The following is a 22,472-nucleotide window of genomic DNA, read 5'->3' on the forward strand; positions in this document are numbered from 1 at the left end:
AAATACATGGCTGCCCGTGTTTGACCTTCCTCTTTTTTTAAAAAAGTCATCTGTTTGGAAGTAGTCAGCTGTCATTATTTGCATTAGTTATGTTCTGCTAAAGTCACTGCAAACAGAATTAGCAAGTACTGAACCATGGTTCCTAAGAGAATTATAGGGTTGGTTCCTTCAAAACCTAATGTTCCTTTGGTCACATTTTCATCACCCTATCAATATAAACCTTGTTTTATATATGTTTCTGTATACAGATACCTTATTTAATATATGTTATTAAATCATAAACATTAAACTCATGGCCAGTAGCACTATAACTCATACATTTATCCATTTAAAAAAGTGGGACTGGCTCTCCTCTGGGTCCAAGTACACAGGCCCTTGGTTACCGTAGTTAATAAAGGTAAACAAAGGAGCAAGGATTATAGCCCACCATTGTCTATAGGACATCTTCCCCTGATAATTTTTTAGTTTTAACTTTTTTTTAAATCAGATTCACTATATGAGGGAATGTTACTGGGACCCACAACCTCTAGTCTCTTTTTAGAGTCCTATCTCTGGTAAATATGTTTCTTAATGTACATTTCTTAAAGAATTTGAAATCCAAACTGATTCTTCCCATAAGAATATTATACATGTATAATATTAAGGTATATAATCCAAGGATAGGTCTATATTGATTGAATTTTATGAGTTCAGATAACCTAAAAATACTTGTTTCAGACATTACCTCTTTAATCTAGCTGAAGTTTAGTTTTAATTTGAATAGTCCTTGGGAGGGACATAATGTAAGAATTGAAGCATTACCAGAAGCTATGCTTAGAAGTTCATGAAATAAGATTTTCTTATCTAAAACTGATTTATTCCAGCTAGCATTGTGAAATTTAGTCTGCTTATACCAGACATTCAGTAAATATTTGTAGAAGTAATTAATATCTAGAAAGAATATTCAAACATAATATTCTAGCATTCCAGTGATTTTGATTTTTAATTGATGTTTATATTGCTTTTAGGGTGGATCTATTTTATTAATAACAGGTCCTCCTGGGTGTGGAAAAACAACAACTATAAAAATACTGTCAAAGGAGCATGGTATTCAAGTACAAGAGTGGATTAATCCAGTTTTACCAGAATTCCAAAAAGATGATTTCAAGGAGGTACTTAATCCTGGTAAGTTTGCTGTGAAGGTAATGGAAATAGTGGAGGAAAATCTATGCTTTGAAACAAGTCCCCCCATCTATATCTAAGATTTCTAAAACCATGTTGAGTATATATTTTTGAGATGAAGGTATATATTGCCACTCCTATAGTAGATTGGCATCTGCCCACTACCAGCTGCTTCACAATGTCTGAGTAGCAGTCAGATGAAACTATATGGGTACATTTTCTCACTTACTTCCAGTTTCAGAGGGGAGTAATTTTAGGAAAAGGAAGGGAAGGGACCCTCCAGTAGAGAAGAGTAGGATTTTTTAAGGATGAAGTCTTAACTGTTTTATTAGATAACAAGCTAATCAGTTTACATTATTTATGTACTTTTTTCCTAGGCTATGGCTGGGAAATTAGTGTAAATAAACTCCTTTTGTTTAAATATAAATCGAGCCTTAAAATGTGTTAAAGTAACTTACCTCCAAACAAGAGAGTTTAGAACAAACCTGTTAGAATCAAATCAAATCCAAGTATATGTTAAAGACTGTCTTTGGAGTTTGGAAGGGGACTTTAACACAAACACCCCAAAATAATGACAATCCAAAAATAATCTAGTAGTACGATATAACTTCATATATATGCTCATAAACTCCAGCGCGATCATTTTTAACTTTCATAGTTTTCTTATTGCTACTTCAGGTAACTAAGCTGGGGTATCCAAAGCTCCTAGGCCACTTTGGAGTGAAAAGAGTTCTGTAAAAGACAATCATATTTTATCATGGAGTATTCCTCAAAATCCTTTCTCTGGGCTCTTCTTTAGTATGCTTCATATGTACTGTATCTTTAGTATGCACACCCTTATGCTGCTAATATCCCATACTCCTGGAATTCCTCCTGCTTTCTATCAGTAAAATTCCTTTTGACAATCTAGTAAGTTGTTATTTACAGTCTTCTGTATCAAATATTCCTTCCCTTATTCCCAAGTCACTAATCAATCATTCTATTTTTGTCATTAAAACTTCATTAGTGAGACCAACTCATTTGTAGTCAAGCACTCATTTGGAGAGTCTTCCTTGTGTAGGCAGTCATAAATATTTTTACAAGTAGTATGACTGTTATACTAATAGCTGTGTTCTGAAGTCAGTTAGCTCCATATTACATTCATTGTTAGAGAAAAGTTACTGTTGCCCATAGTGACTTTTATCTTTTGAAATGAATATTCTTTTATTTATTTATTTATTTATTTATTTATTTATTTATTTATTTAGGGGGTGAGGTAATTAAGGATTTTTTAGAATCCAGAAACTCACGCATGTCAGGTGCGCACTGTACCACTGAGCTATACCCTCAACACCTTGAAATGAATATTCTATTTTAACTTTGAACTTTGCCTAATTAGAAAACAGGATACAATATTACGAGCTCCTTCATGTATATGTAAATGTATTCATTTATATATATGTACATTATATACATATGTGTAATATTTATCTGTATGTAATTTGTTGAAAGTAAGTGTTAAATATGTTTCCTTTCAGAATCAAGCTTCCATATATTTCCATATCAGTCTCAGATAGCAGTTTTTAAAGAGTTTCTACTAAGAGCAACAAAATACAACAAACTACAAATGCTTGGAGATGATCTGAGAACTGATAAGAAGATAATTCTGGTTGAAGTAAGGACAACTTTTGTAATTCTGCTGTAACTATTGAGTAAACAATTGCAAGATATATCTTACGTGATAATAACATTACCTCTGTCCATAATATTAATAGTATTAATAGTGGTGAAATACATGTAAAGGCTTTTTGTGATAGCAGAAGCCTGGAGTATTCATTCAATAAACTTGAATAGAGTAGCTATAGATTAATGAACTTAAAAAATTTAATAGCTTAAGTATAGGAAGGCAAAAAATATTTGGAAAATGACATCTTAGTGAAAATATTTTCACTTGTAGTGACCCTAAGAAATTTGATCTGAAAATCCCATTGATGCATATTACTGTTTAGGGTATCAGCTATTTGATGTTTCCTTTAATTTCTGTAAAAGTTCTGGTTGCAGTACATTGAATGGGTGATATTTTTTCCTGTCCTGGTAAATACAAATCTGAAAATAAATTTACGTGGGAACAAAACTGAGCTAATGTTTATCCTGTGTTTTTGATAGGATTTACCTAACCAGTTTTATCGAGATTCTCATACTTTACATGAAGTTCTGAGGTGAGTTTCAGTGAAGTTTTCTGAAACTCCAAATTAAATGGCAAATGGCTTAAATTGCAACATTACTTGCTATCTTTTGTTATTTTAGGAAGTATGTGCAGATTGGTCGATGTCCTCTAATATTTATAATTTCTGACAGTCTGAGTGGGGATAATAATCTAAGATTACTGTTTCCCAAAGAAATTCAGGAAGAATGTGCTATATCAAATATTAGGTAAGAATGAAATTTCTGCTTAAAATGTTCACATATGTATTGTATATTTAAATTAATTACATAACTGCTATCTTTCTTTTAAAAATATTGACAGTTTCAACCCTGTGGCACCAACAATAATGATGAAGTTTCTTAATCGAATAGTGACAACAGAAGCTAATAAGGTAAGTCTCTTAAGAACTGATTAACTTGAATCTTACACTGTAACTATAGAAAGCAAACTTAGGTGGTATATAAACTTGAAGAGTTAGAAGCACGGATTATTTGTTTTTAGAATTAAAAATTTTTAATTATACTCATAAGGCTTTTCATTTTAGAAAATGTGGGAAATACTGATTTTAAAAAATCCTTAACCTTTTCCTACTTTTAAACTTTCTCTTTCACATTGAAGTAAATTGCTTGGTTTAGTGCTCTGAATTGTGTCTATTATCAAGAAACTATTTCCTAGCATCTAGGTCCAAGTCCTCTACAGTCCAACTCTACTTTTGTTCTGCTGTCAACTCTTTAAAAATTTAATGTTTTTTTTTCCATTGTGGTAAAAAATACATCATAAAATTTACCACCTTAACCATTTTTTCCCAGCTTTATTGAGATATAATTGACACATAACATGATGTAAGTTTAAGGTGTATGACACTGATTTGATAAACTTACATAATGCAAAATGATTACCACTATGATTATTGTTATCTAACACCTCCATCATGTCATGTAATTACAATTTTTTTCTGTCATGGGAACATCTAAGATTTATTCTCTTACCAGCTTTCAAATATATAATATGGTATTATTAACTATACCATCTTAACTATTTTTAATTGTACTGTTTAATAGTGTTTAACACATCATTTTTTCCTATCTTTCAAGTCAAGATGATGTTAAAATAAATTGGTGGAACTTCTAATCCCAACAACATGGTTGTAGGGGGCCCTACTGCTATAAGTCAACTGGCTCTTACATGAACATTACTTTTTTAGCAATGCTGGATCATAGGATCTGAGGGAAATCTCCAAGGGAGAGGTTGTTTGGAGAATTAAACAAAATTATGTATATATGTAGAATACTTAGCTGAATAGATAAAATTATTAATAATGAAAACTTAGAAATAAACGAAGTCCAATCATAGAGCAGTTACTATGGTGAACTATTGTGTCATTAATTTGTGTTTTGAAAATATTTAGTGACATGGGGAAATACAATTTAATGTTAAAAATAATAAGATGTGAAGTTATATAATACTAACAGTAGAAATGATGTTTTCAAACCTTGGTATGTGTCAGGACCTATGTAGAGTATTTTTACATACCTCATCTTATTAAATCCTCACAACAACCATACAGAATTATCCCCATTTTACAGGTAAGGAAACTGAGCTTTGAGGGGAAATAACTTGCATAATATTCCTCAACTATTAAGTATCAGATGAGTTTGAAGTATTGTTCTGGTTCCAGTTCACTGTGCTACAACAAAACAAACAATTGTCGACAACACAATGCACATACAAACATGAACCTATACAAACTAGAAGAAATACATTAAAATGTTAAGTGTGATTAGTTCTGGATGATAGGATTACTTGTAATTTTTTGTTGTCTTTTTGAAAAAACTTTATATTCTCTGTGAACGTGAAAACTACAAATTATAGTTTTAAATATTAAACAATCATTAAAGAAATAACAAAAATAGCATCATACTATATCACTTACATAAAATTTTTAACACTGAGTCATTAAATTGCAAATGGCATTTACTCTAGCAGATTGTGTTTTACAGTAAAAAGAAATACTATAACTTCTTTTTTATATAGTTAATGTGCTATACCTTAAGTAGTTGACCTGCAAGAATGGTAGAACTAGTATACTTTTGATACTGTTGTTGGTGTTACATCACAGGAGCAACAACAAGCATACTATTTAAGTCCCTACTAGCTTTTATAAGATCAAATATTATGATATTGTCTGGAGTCCCCAAGGAAGATAATGGTAGTAAAGGAAGATTTAAAGAAGAGTTTACTCTGGTATTCTGTAGCTTAGTTAATTATATTAAGAAAGAATGTTGACATCTTAAGTGAACTAGTTATAATAGGAAAGAATGTTGAATATCTTAAGTGTTTTTTTTTTTAAGTTTAAATAGATGTTTCTCTCAATTGATAGGAAAAAAGATTTTTAGTCTTTTCTGATATCATTAGGTATCAAAGTGTGGAAGGAACTGCTGATCAAACATTTCAGCCACATTTGCTGTGTTCATAGTACTTAACATCTATGGTATTTTCTTTAGCTACCAAGGATCATGATTTCAAGTTATATTTCCTTACTGGCAAGTGATCCGTATCTGAGATTTTTCAAAAACAAGTATACCTCTCAAAACAACTTTTAAAGTAAATGTAGTCACAATGAAAATTAAGTTAATCTGAAAGAGAAGGCATGATAAGACAATTTTGTAGAAGAGTGATAGAGACTTGCTATTTAGATATTGGAACATAATATAATAAAGCCATAGAAAATACTGTGGTATTAGCACAGTAATAGACAAATAGAAGAATAAAATGAGAAGACAGCATAGAAATAGATAAATAATGTGTATATAGGAATTTTTTTCATTTCACGGAAATAGCATTTCACATCAGTGGGGAGAGAGTAGACTATTATGGTTAATAGGGACTGTTGAAACAATTGGATATCCATATGGCAAAACATAATGTTGCCTCTTCATACTATGCACAAAAATAATTTATAGGTGGAGTAAAGGTTTAAATGCAAAAATTAGAAGAATATTAGGAAAATACTGACTTTGGGTTGGGGGAAAGTTGTCCTAAGCAAGAAATGAAAGCCTGAAGGCCATGGATTTACTTCAAAAAAATGGAAAGCTTAGGAAATGACAAAAGGCATGATAAACAAAGTTAAAAGACAAGCATGAGAATGAAAGGAAATATTTGCAGTTTTATAACAGAAAAGCACTAACACCTGAATATGTAAAAATGTGCCTGTGAAAAAAGGCTAAAAACAAGCCAGTAAACAAAGAAATACAAATGGCTAGTAAACGGGAGAGGTGTTCAGCCCTACTATAATCACAGAAAGTCATACTTAAACCGGATGACATTTTTCACATTTCAGATTACAGAAAATTTAAAAGATTGTTACACAGATTTACCAAAGATATGGAAAAGTGAACAGTCACCTACTACTGCTAGGAAAAATAAAATTGGTAAATGTTATAGACACTTTGAAGGACACTCTGCTTCTACAGAAATACTCATGCATGTTGACAAAGATACACAGTCGACCCTTGAACAACAACTGCATGGGTCCACTTATATATGCCTTTTTTCAGTAATGAATACTGCAGTACTACTTGACCCATGATTAGTTGAATCTGAGGATGCAGAACCACGATCACAGAGCGCCAACTATAAATTAGACTCGGATTTTTGACCATGAGGAGAGCTATTGCCCTTAATCCCACATTATTCAAGGGTCCACTGTGTGTAACTATGTATACAGGTCTGTAATGGTGAAAAATTGGTAACAGTGTAGATGTCCCTTCATTAAAGGAAGTATTAGTTAAATTATGGTGTACCTGTAACGTTTTTTTAATGATACAGATTTAAAGATACTAACATAGGAAGATCACAAGAATGGTATTAAGTCATAGAATAATACATACAATATGATGCCACTTACGTTTAAAAAGTTAACTCTATAATTACAGATAACTGTATATACTTACAGATATATGTGCACAAATAGTGGTCCGGAAAGGTTTCTACTAAAATGTTAGCAGTTGTGATGAAGTTTGGAATTTGTGGAAACTAAAAGGACAATAACTTTCATAAAGAACTTTTGAAACAGCTTTTGTTAATAAAGTTAAAAATATATTGAAGGATTGTAACAAGTACTGTTTTTCTGTTTGAATCAGTTTTTATGAGATCTAAAATGAGGTCATCTGTGAACCATCACATAAATTCAACTTAAGTCATGTTGTCAGTAAACTATTAGGAGTTTCTGCCGTACACCAGAAATTAACATAACATTGTAAACTGACTATACATGAATTTAAAAAAATTTTTTTAAATAAAGGCGTTTCTAAAGGGGAAGAGAGGATAAATTTTTCTTGCCTTTGAACTACCAAGAGTGGTATGTGATATATTTACATACATATGCATGTATGTATGTATTATGTTTATTTTGCATATGTATCTATTAAAATATACATACATTTTAAAACTTACCTATTTGTTTGTTTTTAATGGAGGTACTGGGGATTGAACTCAGGACCTCATGCATACTAAGCATGTGCTCTACCACTTGGTATATCCCCCCCCCCAAAAATATACAAACAGTTTATGTACCTTAAATAACTATATGAAACAGGCTTTAAATATGAGTTGATGCAGTTATAGCTTTTTAATACTCAGCAGACTGTATTAATACGTTGAAAAATCCAGTATATGGATTTTCATGTAAATTTCAAAGGTTTGTCAATTTTTTTGTGTACTTCATTTTATTGCTTTTATTATGGTGTGTTTTGAGGTCTTTGTGTGTGTGTGTGTGTGTGTATTTGTATATACTTATGTACATATAGTGGGAGAAAATATAACCTAGTCCAAGTAAAAAACAGTAGTCCTAGTCCACTATTTCATACTGTTCAAATTTTACCTTAACCTGTGATGTCATTGACACTTGGCCCTTCATAAGCAGACTGGTGTTTAACACAGTTTTTTTGGAGGGGTTGGTAATTAGGTTTATTTATTTATTTTTACTTTAACGGAAGTACTGGGGATTAAACCTAGGACCTTGTGCATGCTAAGCATGCACTTTACCACTGGAGCTATACCCTCCCCCACCACATGGAGACTTTTTAGCATTCAGATTTGAAAGATTCTAATGTACTTCCAATAGTTTAGAAAGTAGGAGCTTTTTGTTTTCTGTTTTAGGGCATAGTTTTTTTTTTTAATATTTTCTCATTTTAGAATGGAAGAAAAATTATTGTCCCTGATAAAGCTGCTCTAGAGTTGCTCTGTCAAGGATGTTCTGGTGATATCAGAAGTGCAATAAACAGCCTCCAGTTTTCTTCCTCAACAGGTAATTCTGAAAGGTACACTCTTACAGTATCATATAGGTGACTGACTTTTTATTGTTCGTGAAATGAAATCAAAGTAAACGTACTTTAACTTAAAATTGATATATACATATATCCACTTACCATTTTTTTATTGAGACAGTGTAATAAAATGTATGGACACACACCCCTGTGAATGTGTTACCATATGTATCTGTAGACAACAGCTGATTCATTTTCATAGTTTGCCACTTTATGTTTCAGAGTTAATTTGGAATGAGACTTCCTGGGAAAAAAATCCCTCTCTGCCATTTTTCAGTGACTTAATCTTGCAAGTGACTTAATCTTTCCATGCCTTTATTTTCTATTCTTTTATATGAGAACCTGTCTCATCGAGTTGTGTCAAGATTAAGTGAGGTTATACTTGTAGAGGGTTTATTCCAGTGCTTGACACATATTAAGTGCTCAAACAGCCAGTTGTTAATGAATTTAATAGTATTGTGCTGGGTAGGTTTACTTTTGAACTTATTTCATAATTGTTTATATATGATATGTTTAAAAAACTCATTTCTACTTATTAATATGTAAAAAGGGTGCCTAATTATGCTGTAGTAAAGAGCCCGACTAATGGCAACGAGTTAATTTTTACTGTTAATGATCATAGTTTACTGCACACAGTCTTCATCAGAGAACATTTAACAAGTGACCTACTTGATGCTTAACATTGAGAAATTGATTTTTAAAAATTAAAAGCTCTTTGGAGCTCTCAAAATCCACCTGAAATTCTAGTTTCTACCCACAAGTATAACCTGTTCTTTTAGTTACATCTTTGTTTTTCAAAATAACTGTACAGAGATAGGCAGCATAACACAACTGAAACCAGAAACATAAATGTAAATGGTGCTTCAGTTCACTACAGAAATTAAGGGTCGAGAAGGCTGAAGTGGGTCAGTTTGGGATGCTAACTACCATTTATAACATTATTGCTCTGAGCTCCGAAATTTTAAAGGGAAGAAAATAATTTTTGAGTGTGTCAGGAACTGTATTAGCAGTTATATATTTTTTCATTTAATTCTCAGACTAGCCTAATGAGATAGATAGTGCTAGGATTCAAATCCAGATCTGTGTTTTTCTGCTGTTTCAGGCTGCTTTTCTGAAGTCATACATTCTGAGTTTTAAACAGTAGATTCCCAGTGAAATTTGAACACGGGCATATTCATAAATTGGAGACTGCCCAAATCAGTAAAGAGGTACTATAGCATAGTTGTTAAAGCATGGATTGCAGAACCATACGGCCTGGATTCAAATCACTTACTAGCTGATGACCTTTAGCTAGTTACTTAACCTCCTTATATCTCATTTCTTTACTCTGTGTAATAGTTCTCCCCTAAAAGACTTGTTACGAGGACTGAATTAGTTAATACATACTGTGCACGAAGAACGGTACCTTGTGCATAACACTGTGAGAAATCAAGGTGATGTGACTATATTAGAGTGTGTCATTGTGTACATGAAAATTTGAAATCTGTGTCATGACATACTTTTAGGTGACATTTTATTTTGTTTTAATGGTTTAGTAACTGAAAAAGGACTCTTAGTTCACATTGTAATTATTTATTGGAAAAACGTTTTAATTAGAATATTAGTATAGCTATACCTGAAGTGCTCTCAGTTTTAATTTTCATATTTTAATTTTATTTTAAATATTGTTGCTTGGGTATGTTATTTAGGAAAGAACAATTTATGCCCAAGGAAAAAAGGAATGTCTTCATTAAAATCAGATGCTGCGCTGTCAAAATCAAAACGAAGACAAAAACCTGATAGGATTTTTGAAAATCAAGAAGTCCAAGCTATTGGTGGCAAAGATGTTTCTCTCTTTCTCTTCAGAGCTTTGGGGAAAATACTATATTGTAAAAGTAAGAAAACCTTACACATTTTTAAAAAATATGTTATTAGTCTTATATTTGAAATAAAATACTGATTTTTTTCATATATATCTTTTTTTTTTTTTTTTTTTTTTGGTGGGGATGTAATTATGTTTATTTATTTATTTTATTGGAGGTACTGGGGATTGAACCTAGGACCTTGTGCATGCTAAGCAGGCACTCTGCCACTGAGCTATACCCTCCCTCCCAAAATACCACATTTTAAAAAATGTCATGTATTTGGGTCAGTTACAAGAAAGAACTCTGACTAGGTCGGATACTGTTTGGCAAAGCTTACAGCCATAGCAGGAAAATGTATTTAAGATAGAATATCTTTGGACTCTGAGTGGGATTAAACATAAAAACCAACTTGAGAAATATTCAAATGAAAGGTGCTACATAATTGTAAAGATAGTGTTATTTTTAATAATTGCAGACCTTTTTTTGGTAGGAGCATCTTTAACAGAATTAGAGTTACCTCGATTGCCTTCTCATTTATCAGAATATGAACGGGATACGCTGCTTGTTCAGCCTGAGGTAAAGTCTTTAATAATGGTACTATTTACTGGATATATATTGTTTACATTTGTGTCCATATACATTTGACCACTGAATTTTTACCAAAATTGTATATACTTTTTTTTTATAGGAAGTAGTAGAAATGTCACACATGCCAGGAGAGTTATTTAATTTATATCTTCACCAAAACTATGTAGACTTCTTCATGGAAGTGGATGATCTTGTGAGAGCCAGTGAATTTCTGAGTTTTGCAGATACCCTCAGTGGTGACTGGAATGTAAGACCATTTGATTAAATGTTTTTGTTTATGAATATTTCCTCAGAATTGAGTAAGTTTACTTTTATTCATAATTATTTGACATTATTTTAAGTAATTTCTTAGTAACTATGACAGAATTAATTCATCCAACCCAGTGTTTGTAATGAAGCTTCAGTAGTGAGTCTGATTTTTCTGTGATAATATAGTTGTAATTTTTTCTAAAGGTATTTTCTGATTATAAAACTAATGTATAGTTAGAAAATTTGACAAGCATTGAAAAGAAGATAGAAGGGAAAGAACTGCCTTTTCCTGTACTTTCTGCTAGTTTATTTAAATTTTTACTTATTTTTTTACGAATTTGTAATTATTCACTATAAAGTTTGTATATTTTCTTAACATTTTAATACTGCTCTGACTGGTATAGTAGTCACCAGGCACATGTGGCTGCTTAAGTTAAGTTAAAAATTCACTTCCCTGTCACTAGCCACAGTACCAGCATTTGATAGATAAATCAAATGCGGCTAGTAATTACTGTATTGAGCAGCCCAGACACAAAACATTCTCATAATGGGAATTTCTATTGGACAACACTATTTTGATGTTTTAATGTTTCTGCGTTACAAATATTGAAATAGCGTTAATAATTAAAATTAGGAAAAATACAATAAAAACATTTATAATATAGTTTCTGTATTTAGAGTTTTATTATTCAGCAGTTGCATTTGCTTAATTTTTTATATTGCTTTTTTATCTTGAAATTTTCCAACCTATTGACAAATTGAAAGAGTAGTACAATGAGTACCTATATACCTTTAACTTTTGTTCACCAGTTTTTCACATTTTGCCACATTTGCTTAATCTTTATGTATTTGTATACTTGTTTTGGCTGAATAATTGAAAAGTAATTGTAGCATCACGTCTTAATATTTAAGGATGCCTAAGGACATTGATCTATTACAACCATAATATCATCACACCTAAGAAAATTAATATTAATTCTGTAACATACTGTCCTTATTTCTGTTTTCTCTAGCTGTCTCAAAAATGTATTTAAAATTGCTTCCACCACCCCCATCCAAGATCCAGTTAAAATTCACACATAGCATTTGATTATTATGTCTGTTGGATTTGCTTTAAATAATTTTGTTCCACTATTAATTTTGGGAATGTAGTAAGGTTGAAAAAAATGAACATACAGTAACTAAATATGGTTAGCCTTTTCTTGGTGTCAGTAGTACCAATAAGTACTATTTTGTAAATCTCTTATTTTCTTTATTTCACATCTTGTCTCCTTTTTAGACACGGTCTTTACTCAAGGAGTATAGTACATCTATAGCTACAAGAGGTGTAATACATTCCAACAAAGCCCGAGGATTTGCTCATTGCCAAGGAGGAGGATCAAGTTTTCGACCCTTGCACAAACCCCAGTGGTTTCTAATAAATAAAAAGGTAAAAAAAAAAAACCAAAAAACTGTGCATTTTCAATAAGTAAACCTTTTATGGTATACCTCAATAAAGCTTTTTTTTTTTTTAGTTAAAAAAATGTTAAAAAAGAAAAATAATCTTTTATTTTTAGTAAGATAGTTGCTGTGGACCACAATTTTCTTTAAATTATGATAAAACATAAAGACAGTCTTATTAAATGCTCAATCTTTTTTTAAGGAAAACACTCAAAATTTAAAAAGCATATACCTATTTTAATTGGATTCAAGTACAGAGGCTTACCTCATTTTATTGCACTTTATTAAAGTGCTTTACAGATAATGCTTTTTTTTGTTTTTACAATTGAAGTTTTGTCGCAATCCTGTGTCAAACGAGTCTATCAGCACCATTTTTTTCACCAACATTTGCTCACGTCATGTTTCTGTGTCACATTTTTTATTTTTACTTTTTTAAGTTGTTTGGTGGAGGGGGTAATTAGGTCTATTTCTTTTTAGAGGAGGTACTGGGGAACCTAGGACCTCGTAATGCTAAGCATGTGTTCTGACTCTCGAGCTATATCCTTCCCCACTCTGTGTCACATTTTGATAACTCTCTCAATATTTCAAACTCTCCATCAGCAAGATTATGACTCAACGCAGGCTCAGGTGATGGTTAGCATTTTTTAGCAATTAAGTATTTTTAAATTAAAGTATGTACTTTTTTTTTTTTTTTTTAGACATGATGCTATTGCACACTTAACAGACTATAGTATAGTGTAAGTGTAACTTTTATATGCACTGGGAAACCACAAAATTTGTGTAATATTTACCTTATTGCAATGGTCTGGAATTGAACCCACAATATGTTGAGGTATACCTGTAGATATATTTTAGTTTTAATTGAAAATAAATCCTGACTTTACCTCTAACCATCTGGACAAGTTACTTCACCTAATATGTCCTTAGTTTCCACAGCTATGAAGGTAGAGGATTGAATTATTTAGAGATCAAAAACAGATGGCCCACAAGTTGAATAAAACATACACAAAAGATTTTTTTTAATGAATTGCCAATCTTTAAAAACTAGTATAATAATTAAAACTTGGATAAGGATATTTGGCTTCAGAATTTCTGGAACCTCCTGATAAAAAAGGGAAAGTAAGGCAACACTGGTCCATATTTTACATGGCAGCAATCTGTTCAAGCTGAGTAGCATCTGCCTCTTGGAGATGGGAGTGGCTGGTACCACTGTCTTCAACTGTTCCAGTGCAGTGATTTCTGTTACCTGCCTGACTCCTGTAGCATCTGGATTTATGGCCTCTGACTAGGTTATCTCTAAGATGTCTTCCAGTTCTAAAATCATATGGCTAAATATAAGCCTCTCATTCATTACCTAAGAAAATTTTTTCAATGGATTTCTTGGAGAATTTCATGACTTTTAAGTAATTTATGTCCCTTATTGACTTGCTTTGCTTTTTATAGCATGTATATTGATTTTTGCATTTGTTACTTATAAATGATCTTTTTAAGACTCTGAGCTCCTAGAAGGCAGAGATAGTGCTTCTCTTCCCATTACCCTGACATTGTGTCTGTGTAGACTGAAGAAATACAGTCTTTCATTGAGAAGCAGTATCCTCACATAGTTTGTGATATGTATATGTATGCTTATAAACAGAATTCCTTTAATTTTTAAGTTTGTTCTTCTTCTGCCTTAAGTCTCTTAAAAACTTCTTATTGCTGTTATATTAAATGTGAAGTAGCTGTGTAGGTAAAATGCTTTATTAGATAATGCTAGGACAGTTATAAAGGATTAATTAGATAAACAAAATACATTTGTAGTATATAAACCCATATACTTTGTGATATAATAAACTTTGTCTAGGAATAAATATCCACATTTAGAATTTTATTTTTCATTATATCTTTTTTTTTTCTTCTGTACAGTATCGGGAAAATTGCCTGGCAGCAAAAGCACTTTTTTCTGACTTCTGCTTACCAACTTTATGCCTCCAAACTCAGCTTTTGCCATACCTTGCTTTGTTAACCATTCCAATGAGAAATCAAGGTAATAACATGAGTTTTTACTATCCCCAAGAAGTAATATCTTATAACATCTTTCTGTGGGTCAGCTCATTACTATATACTAGTGAGAGTAAGTTTTTTCCCCTTTATTTTTTGAATCAGAATTAATAAATGGTTTTTGATTTATTAAAAAAAAGACATCCTGCCCACACAGCCGATCCTTCCTATGATTAATTTCTAGGAGGTTTATATATTCCAGCTCTTTTCCTTCCAAATCTAATTCTAATGTTCAGTGGCATTTTTCTCTCTGAAGTCTCATTCTTTTTCAAGGAAATTTCCCTCTAATTATATTTTTCTTTCAATACTCTTAACTCAGGGAATTTCTTTTTAGTAAAAAATAAAGAAAGAAATCAAATAATACAGAAGTGTATAAAATAAAAATTGTTAGTCCCTTGTAACCACAGGTAATTCCTTTTGACAGGTTGGTGTAAACTCTTCTAGACTTTTTCTGTGCATATACAAATATTAGATACAAGCTTTAATTTGCTTTTGTCACTTTCCTTACATAGCACTCAATATTGTATAAATTAGTGCAAAGCGGCTCTGGAGGCTAGGAAGTCCAAAATCAAGATGCTAGCAGATCCAATGTCTAGTGAGGGCCTGCTTCCTAGGTTGCACGTGACCATCTTCTCATTGTATTCTCACGTGGTGGACGGCAGAGCAAGAGAGAGCTCTCTGGGGGTCTCTTATATAAGGGCACTAGTCCCATTCATGAGGGCTTAACCCTCAGGACCTAAGCACCTCCCAAGTCTCCATCTCCTAAACATCACTTTAGGGGTTAGGATTTCAAAATACGAATTTGATGTGACAGAAACATTTAGTCTATAACAGCAGCATTGCTAAAGTATATTCAAATCTTAACTCATACTTTTTCAAAGTTTATAATTTTATTCAGCCTCATTGATAGGTATTTTAGTTGATTTCAATATTACAAACAATGTCCATTAATAGTATATTTACATTATCTTCCCAAGTTTTGAAATTATGCCAATAATAAATAATGGTTGAAAATCATTAATGTGCCGATGGCAGTACACACTTGCCCAATTTGTATCTACTGAGGTTTGTCTTTTTTTGAACTTTACCAAATTTTCCATCAGTTTATTTTTTTTATTTTTTTAACTTTTTTAAACATTTTTTATTGATTTATAATCATTTTACAATGTTGTGTCAAATTCCAGTGTAGAGCACAATTTTTCAGTTATACATGAACATATGTAATTCATTGTCACATTTTTTTTGCTGTGAGCTACCACAAGATCTTGTGGATGTTTCCCTGTGCTATACAGTTGTTGTTTCTCTTTTTTAATGTGTGTCTTAAGGGCCACATTTCATTAACAGTCTTAGGTCACATGTCTGTAGTGCTCATCTTCAAGATAGAACAGAGAATTTGTGTATTATTGAAATTATTATCTACCATATAACTCACTAAAACTCCCACAAATTTTAAAGATAGGGTTTGCCTTACGAATGATCAGAAGAGAGGATTATAGAGTAAATATCTACCTTCGTACAATAAATCTCATCCCTTAAGAACAGTGATACTTAAAAGATTTAAAATATTCCACATTTATAGGTAGAAGTGGGATGACTTCTGAGCAATAGGCATGATTAATCTGTGCATCAGAATTCATGGATTTCCCTATCCTTGCCTATTATTTTTAGATTATACTAGTTTTTAAACTTTATCTTGAAATAATTTCAAACTTAGATAACGAGGATGGTGCAAAAGAAATTCTTGTATATCCTTTAGTAAGATTTCTCAGTGTTTCATTTTTACCATATTTGCCTTTTATTCTCTTTCTCTTTCTTTATGCACATATGTACACAAAGACATGTATTTTTTTCCTGAATCATGTTTGAATACAGTGCAGACATGATGCCCATTATTCTTAAACACTTCAGCATGTACTTCCTGAAAACAGGGACATTCTCTTACATGACCATAGTATACACATCAGAATCAGGACATTAACATTGATACATTACTACTAATTTATAATTTAATTACTAGACTCCATTCAAATGTTGCTGGTGCAGTTAACTTTTATTATTTGGTAGGATGATCTCTCTCAGTTTCTCCAATGTAAAGTTATTAAGAATTCTGTGTAAGTCAGTTTGATTAGCAAGAGTCTGCTCAGACCAGAATCATCAACATCACCTTGAGGCCTGAGAAAAATGCAGAATCTCAGGTCTCAACCAAGACCTACTGAATAAATCTGCATTTTAACAAAATCTCCAGGTGATTCTCATGCAGGAGATGGTTGAGGCGTTTGAGAAGTACTGGTTTAGATTACTTACATGGTAATTATCAAAAATCATCAGAATCATTGTATCCACTAGTTAAAAATTCAGATTCCAGGATCAAAACTCTTTATGTTTTCCATATCAAAAAACTGTTTTATAAAAATCCTGATTGTATCGTGTAGTGGATTTTTAAAAAGGTAAGTGTGCAAGAGCCCTCATACTGTTGGATTTGTGAACTTTAAAAGATTTGTAAAATTTAGGCAAAAATAGGATGTTTTGGCTTTTTTTAATTTATCAGTTTTTATCCCATTTCTTTCAGTTTATTCACTATGTCATTTCAGACATTATCTCTTTATGTTTTTTCTACTCCTTTCTGTCCTCTTTTCTGGTCTTCCATTAGTGTTTGTTGGAATGCTTAATGGTATCTCACATATCATTCTGTTTTCGATTGCATAATCTCTATCAGTCTATGTTCAAGCTTACTGATTATTTCTTCTCCCAGTTGAAATCTACTATTGAGCCCCTCTGGTGAATTTTTCACTTTGGTTATTGGACGTTGTCAAGTCCAGAATTTCCATTTGGTTCTTTTTGCATTTTCTGTCTCTTTATTGATATTCCCTACATGATGAGACATTGTCATTATAACTCCCTTTACTTGTTTAAGCATGGTTTTCTTTTATTCCTTGAAAACATTTATAATGGCTCTTTTGAAGTCTTTTTTCTGTTAAATTTAATATCTTGGCCCTCTCATAGGTAGTTTCTGTTCCATACCCTTCTCCTGTGTATGGATCACACTTTTTTGTTCTTTCGCATAATTTCGTAATGTTTTGTTGAAAACTGTACTAATTTAGGTAATATATTGTAGAACCTTTTGATACTGATTCATCTCCACCCTCCCTGGGTTATGTTTTGTTTGTTTAGTGACTTGGCTAAACTATTTTAATGAAGTCTGTTTTCCCCTGCAGTGTGAAGCCTCTGTCACTCTTCAGAGAACTCAGTCTTGGGCATGCCCACTGTCATTTCAGGATGACAGTGGTTTTAGTGGTCTCTTTCCCTTATTTCTGTTAGACTGTGACTCCCTTGGTGTCACACCCACCTGTTCTGCTCCACTAATTACTGGTGGATTGCTCCATTATTTTTTATAGTGCCATGAGGCATAAATTATGCCACAATCTGATCCAGTTAAATTTGGGCAGGTGTAGACTGTGAGTCCAGTCTCTGAGGTTTGTTCTGACCCCAGGAGAGCTCTTCTTAGTTGTCTCTTTCTCTAGTTCTTTCTGTTGAACTAGCTGGCTTATGTTTAGCTTGTTGCTCTTTAATTAAGAGGAGCTGCTGGTTTCAAGAGAGCTGTAGGCTTGAGCTTCCCAACATTGTTTCAAATAAAGTCAGTTCCTTTGGATAGAGCCTCAGAGCTCTCTCTTCCTATGGAATGCCTCTTTCCCCTTGGCAAATTGTCTGAGCCCCTCTTCTGGGTAGGTGCTCAGCTGGAGGGAGCCTATGATCATCTTGGTTTACCTCTCCCAGTTTGGAAATTCTGCCCTACAGATGAGTTGGGGCAACGGTGATTGCACTTCAAGAAGGAGGCAGTATTCTTGGCCTGCTGTGCCCTAGGGTAGAGCCTCCATCCTACAGGTGGGGCTGAGTGGAGAAAGGGAGCCCCAAACTCTCAGCTGGCCACACTCAGTAGTGGGAAGCCCTGTGTTCTTGGCTGCAGTCACCTGGAGTGAAGTCTCTCAAGCTGAGGAAGGGAAGGAGCAGGTCCTGATTCAAATGCCACAGACTTTTGCTGTTAGATTTTCTTGAATAAATGTTGCCTTGTAACATAAAATTTACCATCTTAAACTATTTTTAAGTATACAGTTCAGTGGTGCTAAGCATATTCACTATTGTGCAACCCATCTCCAGAACTTTTCATCTTGCAAAACTTAAACTACACACATTAAACACTACCTCCCTCCCTCCCTCCCACCCCCTGAAACCACTACCTACTTTGTCTCTTTGAGTTTGACCTCTCTAGGTACCACTTAAGTGCACTCATACAGTATTTGTCTTTTTGTGACTGGCTTATTTCAAGAGTGTCATCGGGGTTCATCTACGTTATAGCATAAATAATACATTGTATATATTTACCACATTATGTTTATCTATTTGTTGATGGACACTTAAGTTGCTTCCACTTTTTGACTATCGTGAATAATGCTGCTATGAACACAGATATGCAAATATTTCTTCAAGACCTTGCTTTCAATTCTTTTGAGTGTATACTCCGAAGTGGAATTGCTAGATCATACAGTAATTTTTAATTTTTTAATTTTATTTTTAATTTTTAGAGGAACTGCCTTACCATTTTCCATAGCAGATATACATTTTATATTCCCACTGGCAGTACACAAGGGTTCAGCTTTCTCCACATCCTTGCCACCCTTGTTTTTTGATAATAGCCATCCTAAGGGGTGTGAAATAGTATCTTATGGTTTTAGTTTGCATTTTCCTAACAATTTGTGATTTTAAGTATCCTTTCATGTGCTTTTTGGACATTCTTTGGAGAAATGTCTATTTAAAGCTTTTTAAAAATCTGTTTTAGCTCAGATTTCTTTTATCCAAGATATTGGAAGGCTTCCTCTGAAGCAACACTTTGGAAGGTAAGCTCATTTTTATTTTCAAAGAGCTGTTATTGAAATGTCCACTGAATACGTTATCTGTTTATTCATTATACAGTCAATAAATGTCATCTGTAAAATCCAAGACATACATGCTGTACCGGTGATTAAAGACCATATGATTGCATTGCAGACCCATCTATTGCATTTATTACATGTAACAGCGTATTTTCACCAGCTCAGAATGGAATATTAGGTTAAATAGAAACAGTGAATCACAGAGGCAGAAGAATCTTTAAAACCTTGAGTTCAACAAATCTTGCATGTCTGAAAACCCCTTTTCAGCTTTCTTGCCAAGAGGTGTTCTTAGCTTATATTTGTAGACTACAATTATCAGGAACTACCTCAAAAGATAGCACTGTCTTTTTTATTTCTGTATCATAGAAAATTCAGACTAGTGAAAAAATATATAGATATAGAGGGATAAATCTACATCCAATATTCCTTTTATTGCAAAATGGCTTCTGGGTGAATATCAGTGATTAACACAGTGCCTAGATTTCATTTCTACTTGGTTTATTTGTCAGGTCACATTATGCACTCAGGCATCCTAAAAAGATTTAAGAAGAGCTTGCCTCCTGGTTGCAAGGACAGAAATAAATGATAGAAATGGCACCTATTACCACTCCTACGAGTTCTCCTATTCCTGTCCCAAGTGGAAAACTTATCTGGGCTTTTTTTTTTTCTCTACCTTCACAGACTCAGTAAAGGCCCTTGTACTGTTAATGGCTTCTTCTGCATAATGACTTAGCTATGGTGATGGTGAGCCCATCCTTCCTCTTACAGAAAGACAGTGATGGATGGGTCTTAAAGCATCATCCCACTGGGACATCATTAGGGCTCAGACCTTACAAACTTTCCTTTTCCCGACTTCCCTCTGAATCAAAGAAGGTCACTGGCTCCTTTCCCTGTAAGAGTATGACATCAAAATCAAGGGAAGACAATTGTCTTCTATTGTCTTTTTCCTACAAAGATGTAATTAAAAGAATGGGAGTCTTTTATTATTGGTTCAACTACCTGATCTGAATGGGGAAGCAGGATTTGTCAGCGCTACTTACTAAAATGACTAGTACTGTTATTGTTCATTTATAATGACCATATTTAACATTATCTTTGATTCATATTGATATTAAATATTAATATTTAACTTAATACTTAATAGCTGCATAGTTTCCTGTAATCAGACATTTCCTGTACACCTTATTTTCATACATTTAGCTTGTTTTCAGGTTTTATTACCACAGCCTTTCTTGAAGCTAAATCATCATGTACATCAAATACTATTTATGTAGGATGAATTCCTAGAAATAAAATTGCTGCATCAATGGATATACTCCTTTTGGGGACTTTCCTCTATATTGCCAGGTTGTGTCAAAGAATATTTTGCCATCTTATGCCCACTTACAGTGTTTCAGCATGTTGTTTTCTCCTAACTCTTCCCACCACTGGCTTTTATTATTTTAAAAGGTCTTTGCCAGTTCAAAAGACGACAGTATTATTTTAATTTCCATTTTAAAATTATAAATTAGGTTGAACAATTTAGTAACCATTCTTCTGGAAGCTCTTCATGTTTTATGCCTATTTTTCTGTTCTATTTAATTTTTTCTTTCTGTAAGAACTCTTTACTAAAGATTAAATTAATTAGCTTGTTGTTAATTGTAAAATTGTAATAATGTATTCAGTTTGTCATTTACTTTGTAGTTTATATTGTTAAATAATCCAGAGCACCTGGCTAAACAGTGAGAACAAGGAAGGTAAATGAGAGGCTATAGGTGATGGCTTCCTAATCATCACACTCATGGTGTAATTAAAAGGAATCTCCTCCTTTGATTATCATTAATGTCTGTGTTATGAATCTGGCAGATTGAAAATGGAAGCCCTGACTGACAGGGAACATGGAATGATAGACCCCGACAGTGGAGACGAAGCCCAGCTTAATGGAGGACAGCCTGTAGAGGAAGCACTGGGTGAACCCACTCAGACGGCTGAACCTGAAACCTGGTCTCTTCCTTTAAGTCAAAATAGTGGGAGTGAACTCCCCGCCAGCCAGCCTCGCCCATTTTCAGCCCAGGAAGACATAGAAGACATGATAATAGAAGACTATGAGAGCGACAGCACATAGAACGCAGCCCACCCATGAGACTGCTACTTGACAGATTGATGTTCATGTTATTCATTGGTACTTGAACAGAGATAATATACTTTTCAGGTGAATTAGTTTGTTAATTCTTCACTCTTGTTGTATTTCAGCACAAAGGACTGACTCTTCTGTCATGTTGAAGTAAATAGATCAAACCTTCAAATAATCTCTTAATTTTTTTCTGTAGTATTTATTTAGTCTTGTGAGTGGTCCTGGGAGAGGAGGTCAGTGTGTATGAAGTGTGTTTGAACATTACGCCAAGTATCAGAAAATGTGAAGGAATAATTCAGAATACAGAAACTCTACAGGTTGTAAATATGAATTATAAAACAGTTTAGGATGCAATTATGAGTGTAAATAAACTGTGCCTTATTCGGAGTTTTCCTCTGGTCTCTAGCTTCTCAGATACCATTTTTATATGTTGTACAGTGGAATATTTTAGATACTTTTTGGAAGCTATTTACATAATTTATATAAAAATTAAAATATTGAATTTCTTGTTGTTTCTCCCATTTTTTAACATTTCCTAACATGCACAGCCTGCCATGTCACTGGACATAGTACACAAACCTTCATACAGTGCCAAAC

At 33.0% G+C, this 22,472-nt stretch overlaps 1 protein-coding gene across 6 annotated transcripts in view; it reads left to right on the forward strand.

The window, feature by feature from the left end:
• RAD17 (RAD17 checkpoint clamp loader component) overlaps positions 1–22,382 on the forward strand; it is a 29,016-nt gene extending 6,634 nt beyond the window's left edge. For 4 of the 6 annotated variants that reach the window (XM_031446325.2, XM_010974955.3, XM_064481213.1 and 1 more), the window contains 13 exons: positions 1,008–1,164; positions 2,679–2,815; positions 3,307–3,359; positions 3,448–3,573; positions 3,668–3,737; positions 8,543–8,654; positions 10,362–10,547; positions 11,008–11,093; positions 11,206–11,352; positions 12,634–12,783; positions 14,700–14,820; positions 19,669–19,726; positions 21,608–22,382. In XM_031446325.2, the coding sequence (XP_031302185.2) occupies positions 1,008–1,164; positions 2,679–2,815; positions 3,307–3,359; positions 3,448–3,573; positions 3,668–3,737; positions 8,543–8,654; positions 10,362–10,547; positions 11,008–11,093; positions 11,206–11,352; positions 12,634–12,783; positions 14,700–14,820; positions 19,669–19,726; positions 21,608–21,866 (1,662 nt within the window). In that variant the 3' untranslated portion in view covers positions 21,867–22,382. The remainder of the gene's footprint in view (positions 1–1,007; positions 1,165–2,678; positions 2,816–3,306; positions 3,360–3,447; positions 3,574–3,667; positions 3,738–8,542; positions 8,655–10,361; positions 10,548–11,007; positions 11,094–11,205; positions 11,353–12,633; positions 12,784–14,699; positions 14,821–19,668; positions 19,727–21,607) is intronic. The other 2 variants (XM_064481226.1, XM_064481219.1) reach the window with 2 other exon arrangements.
• The last annotated feature ends 90 nt before the right edge of the window (positions 22,383–22,472 follow it).

Source organism: Camelus dromedarius, chromosome 3, assembly GCF_036321535.1.
Source record: "Camelus dromedarius isolate mCamDro1 chromosome 3, mCamDro1.pat, whole genome shotgun sequence".
Taxonomy (NCBI): domain Eukaryota; kingdom Metazoa; phylum Chordata; class Mammalia; order Artiodactyla; family Camelidae; genus Camelus; species Camelus dromedarius.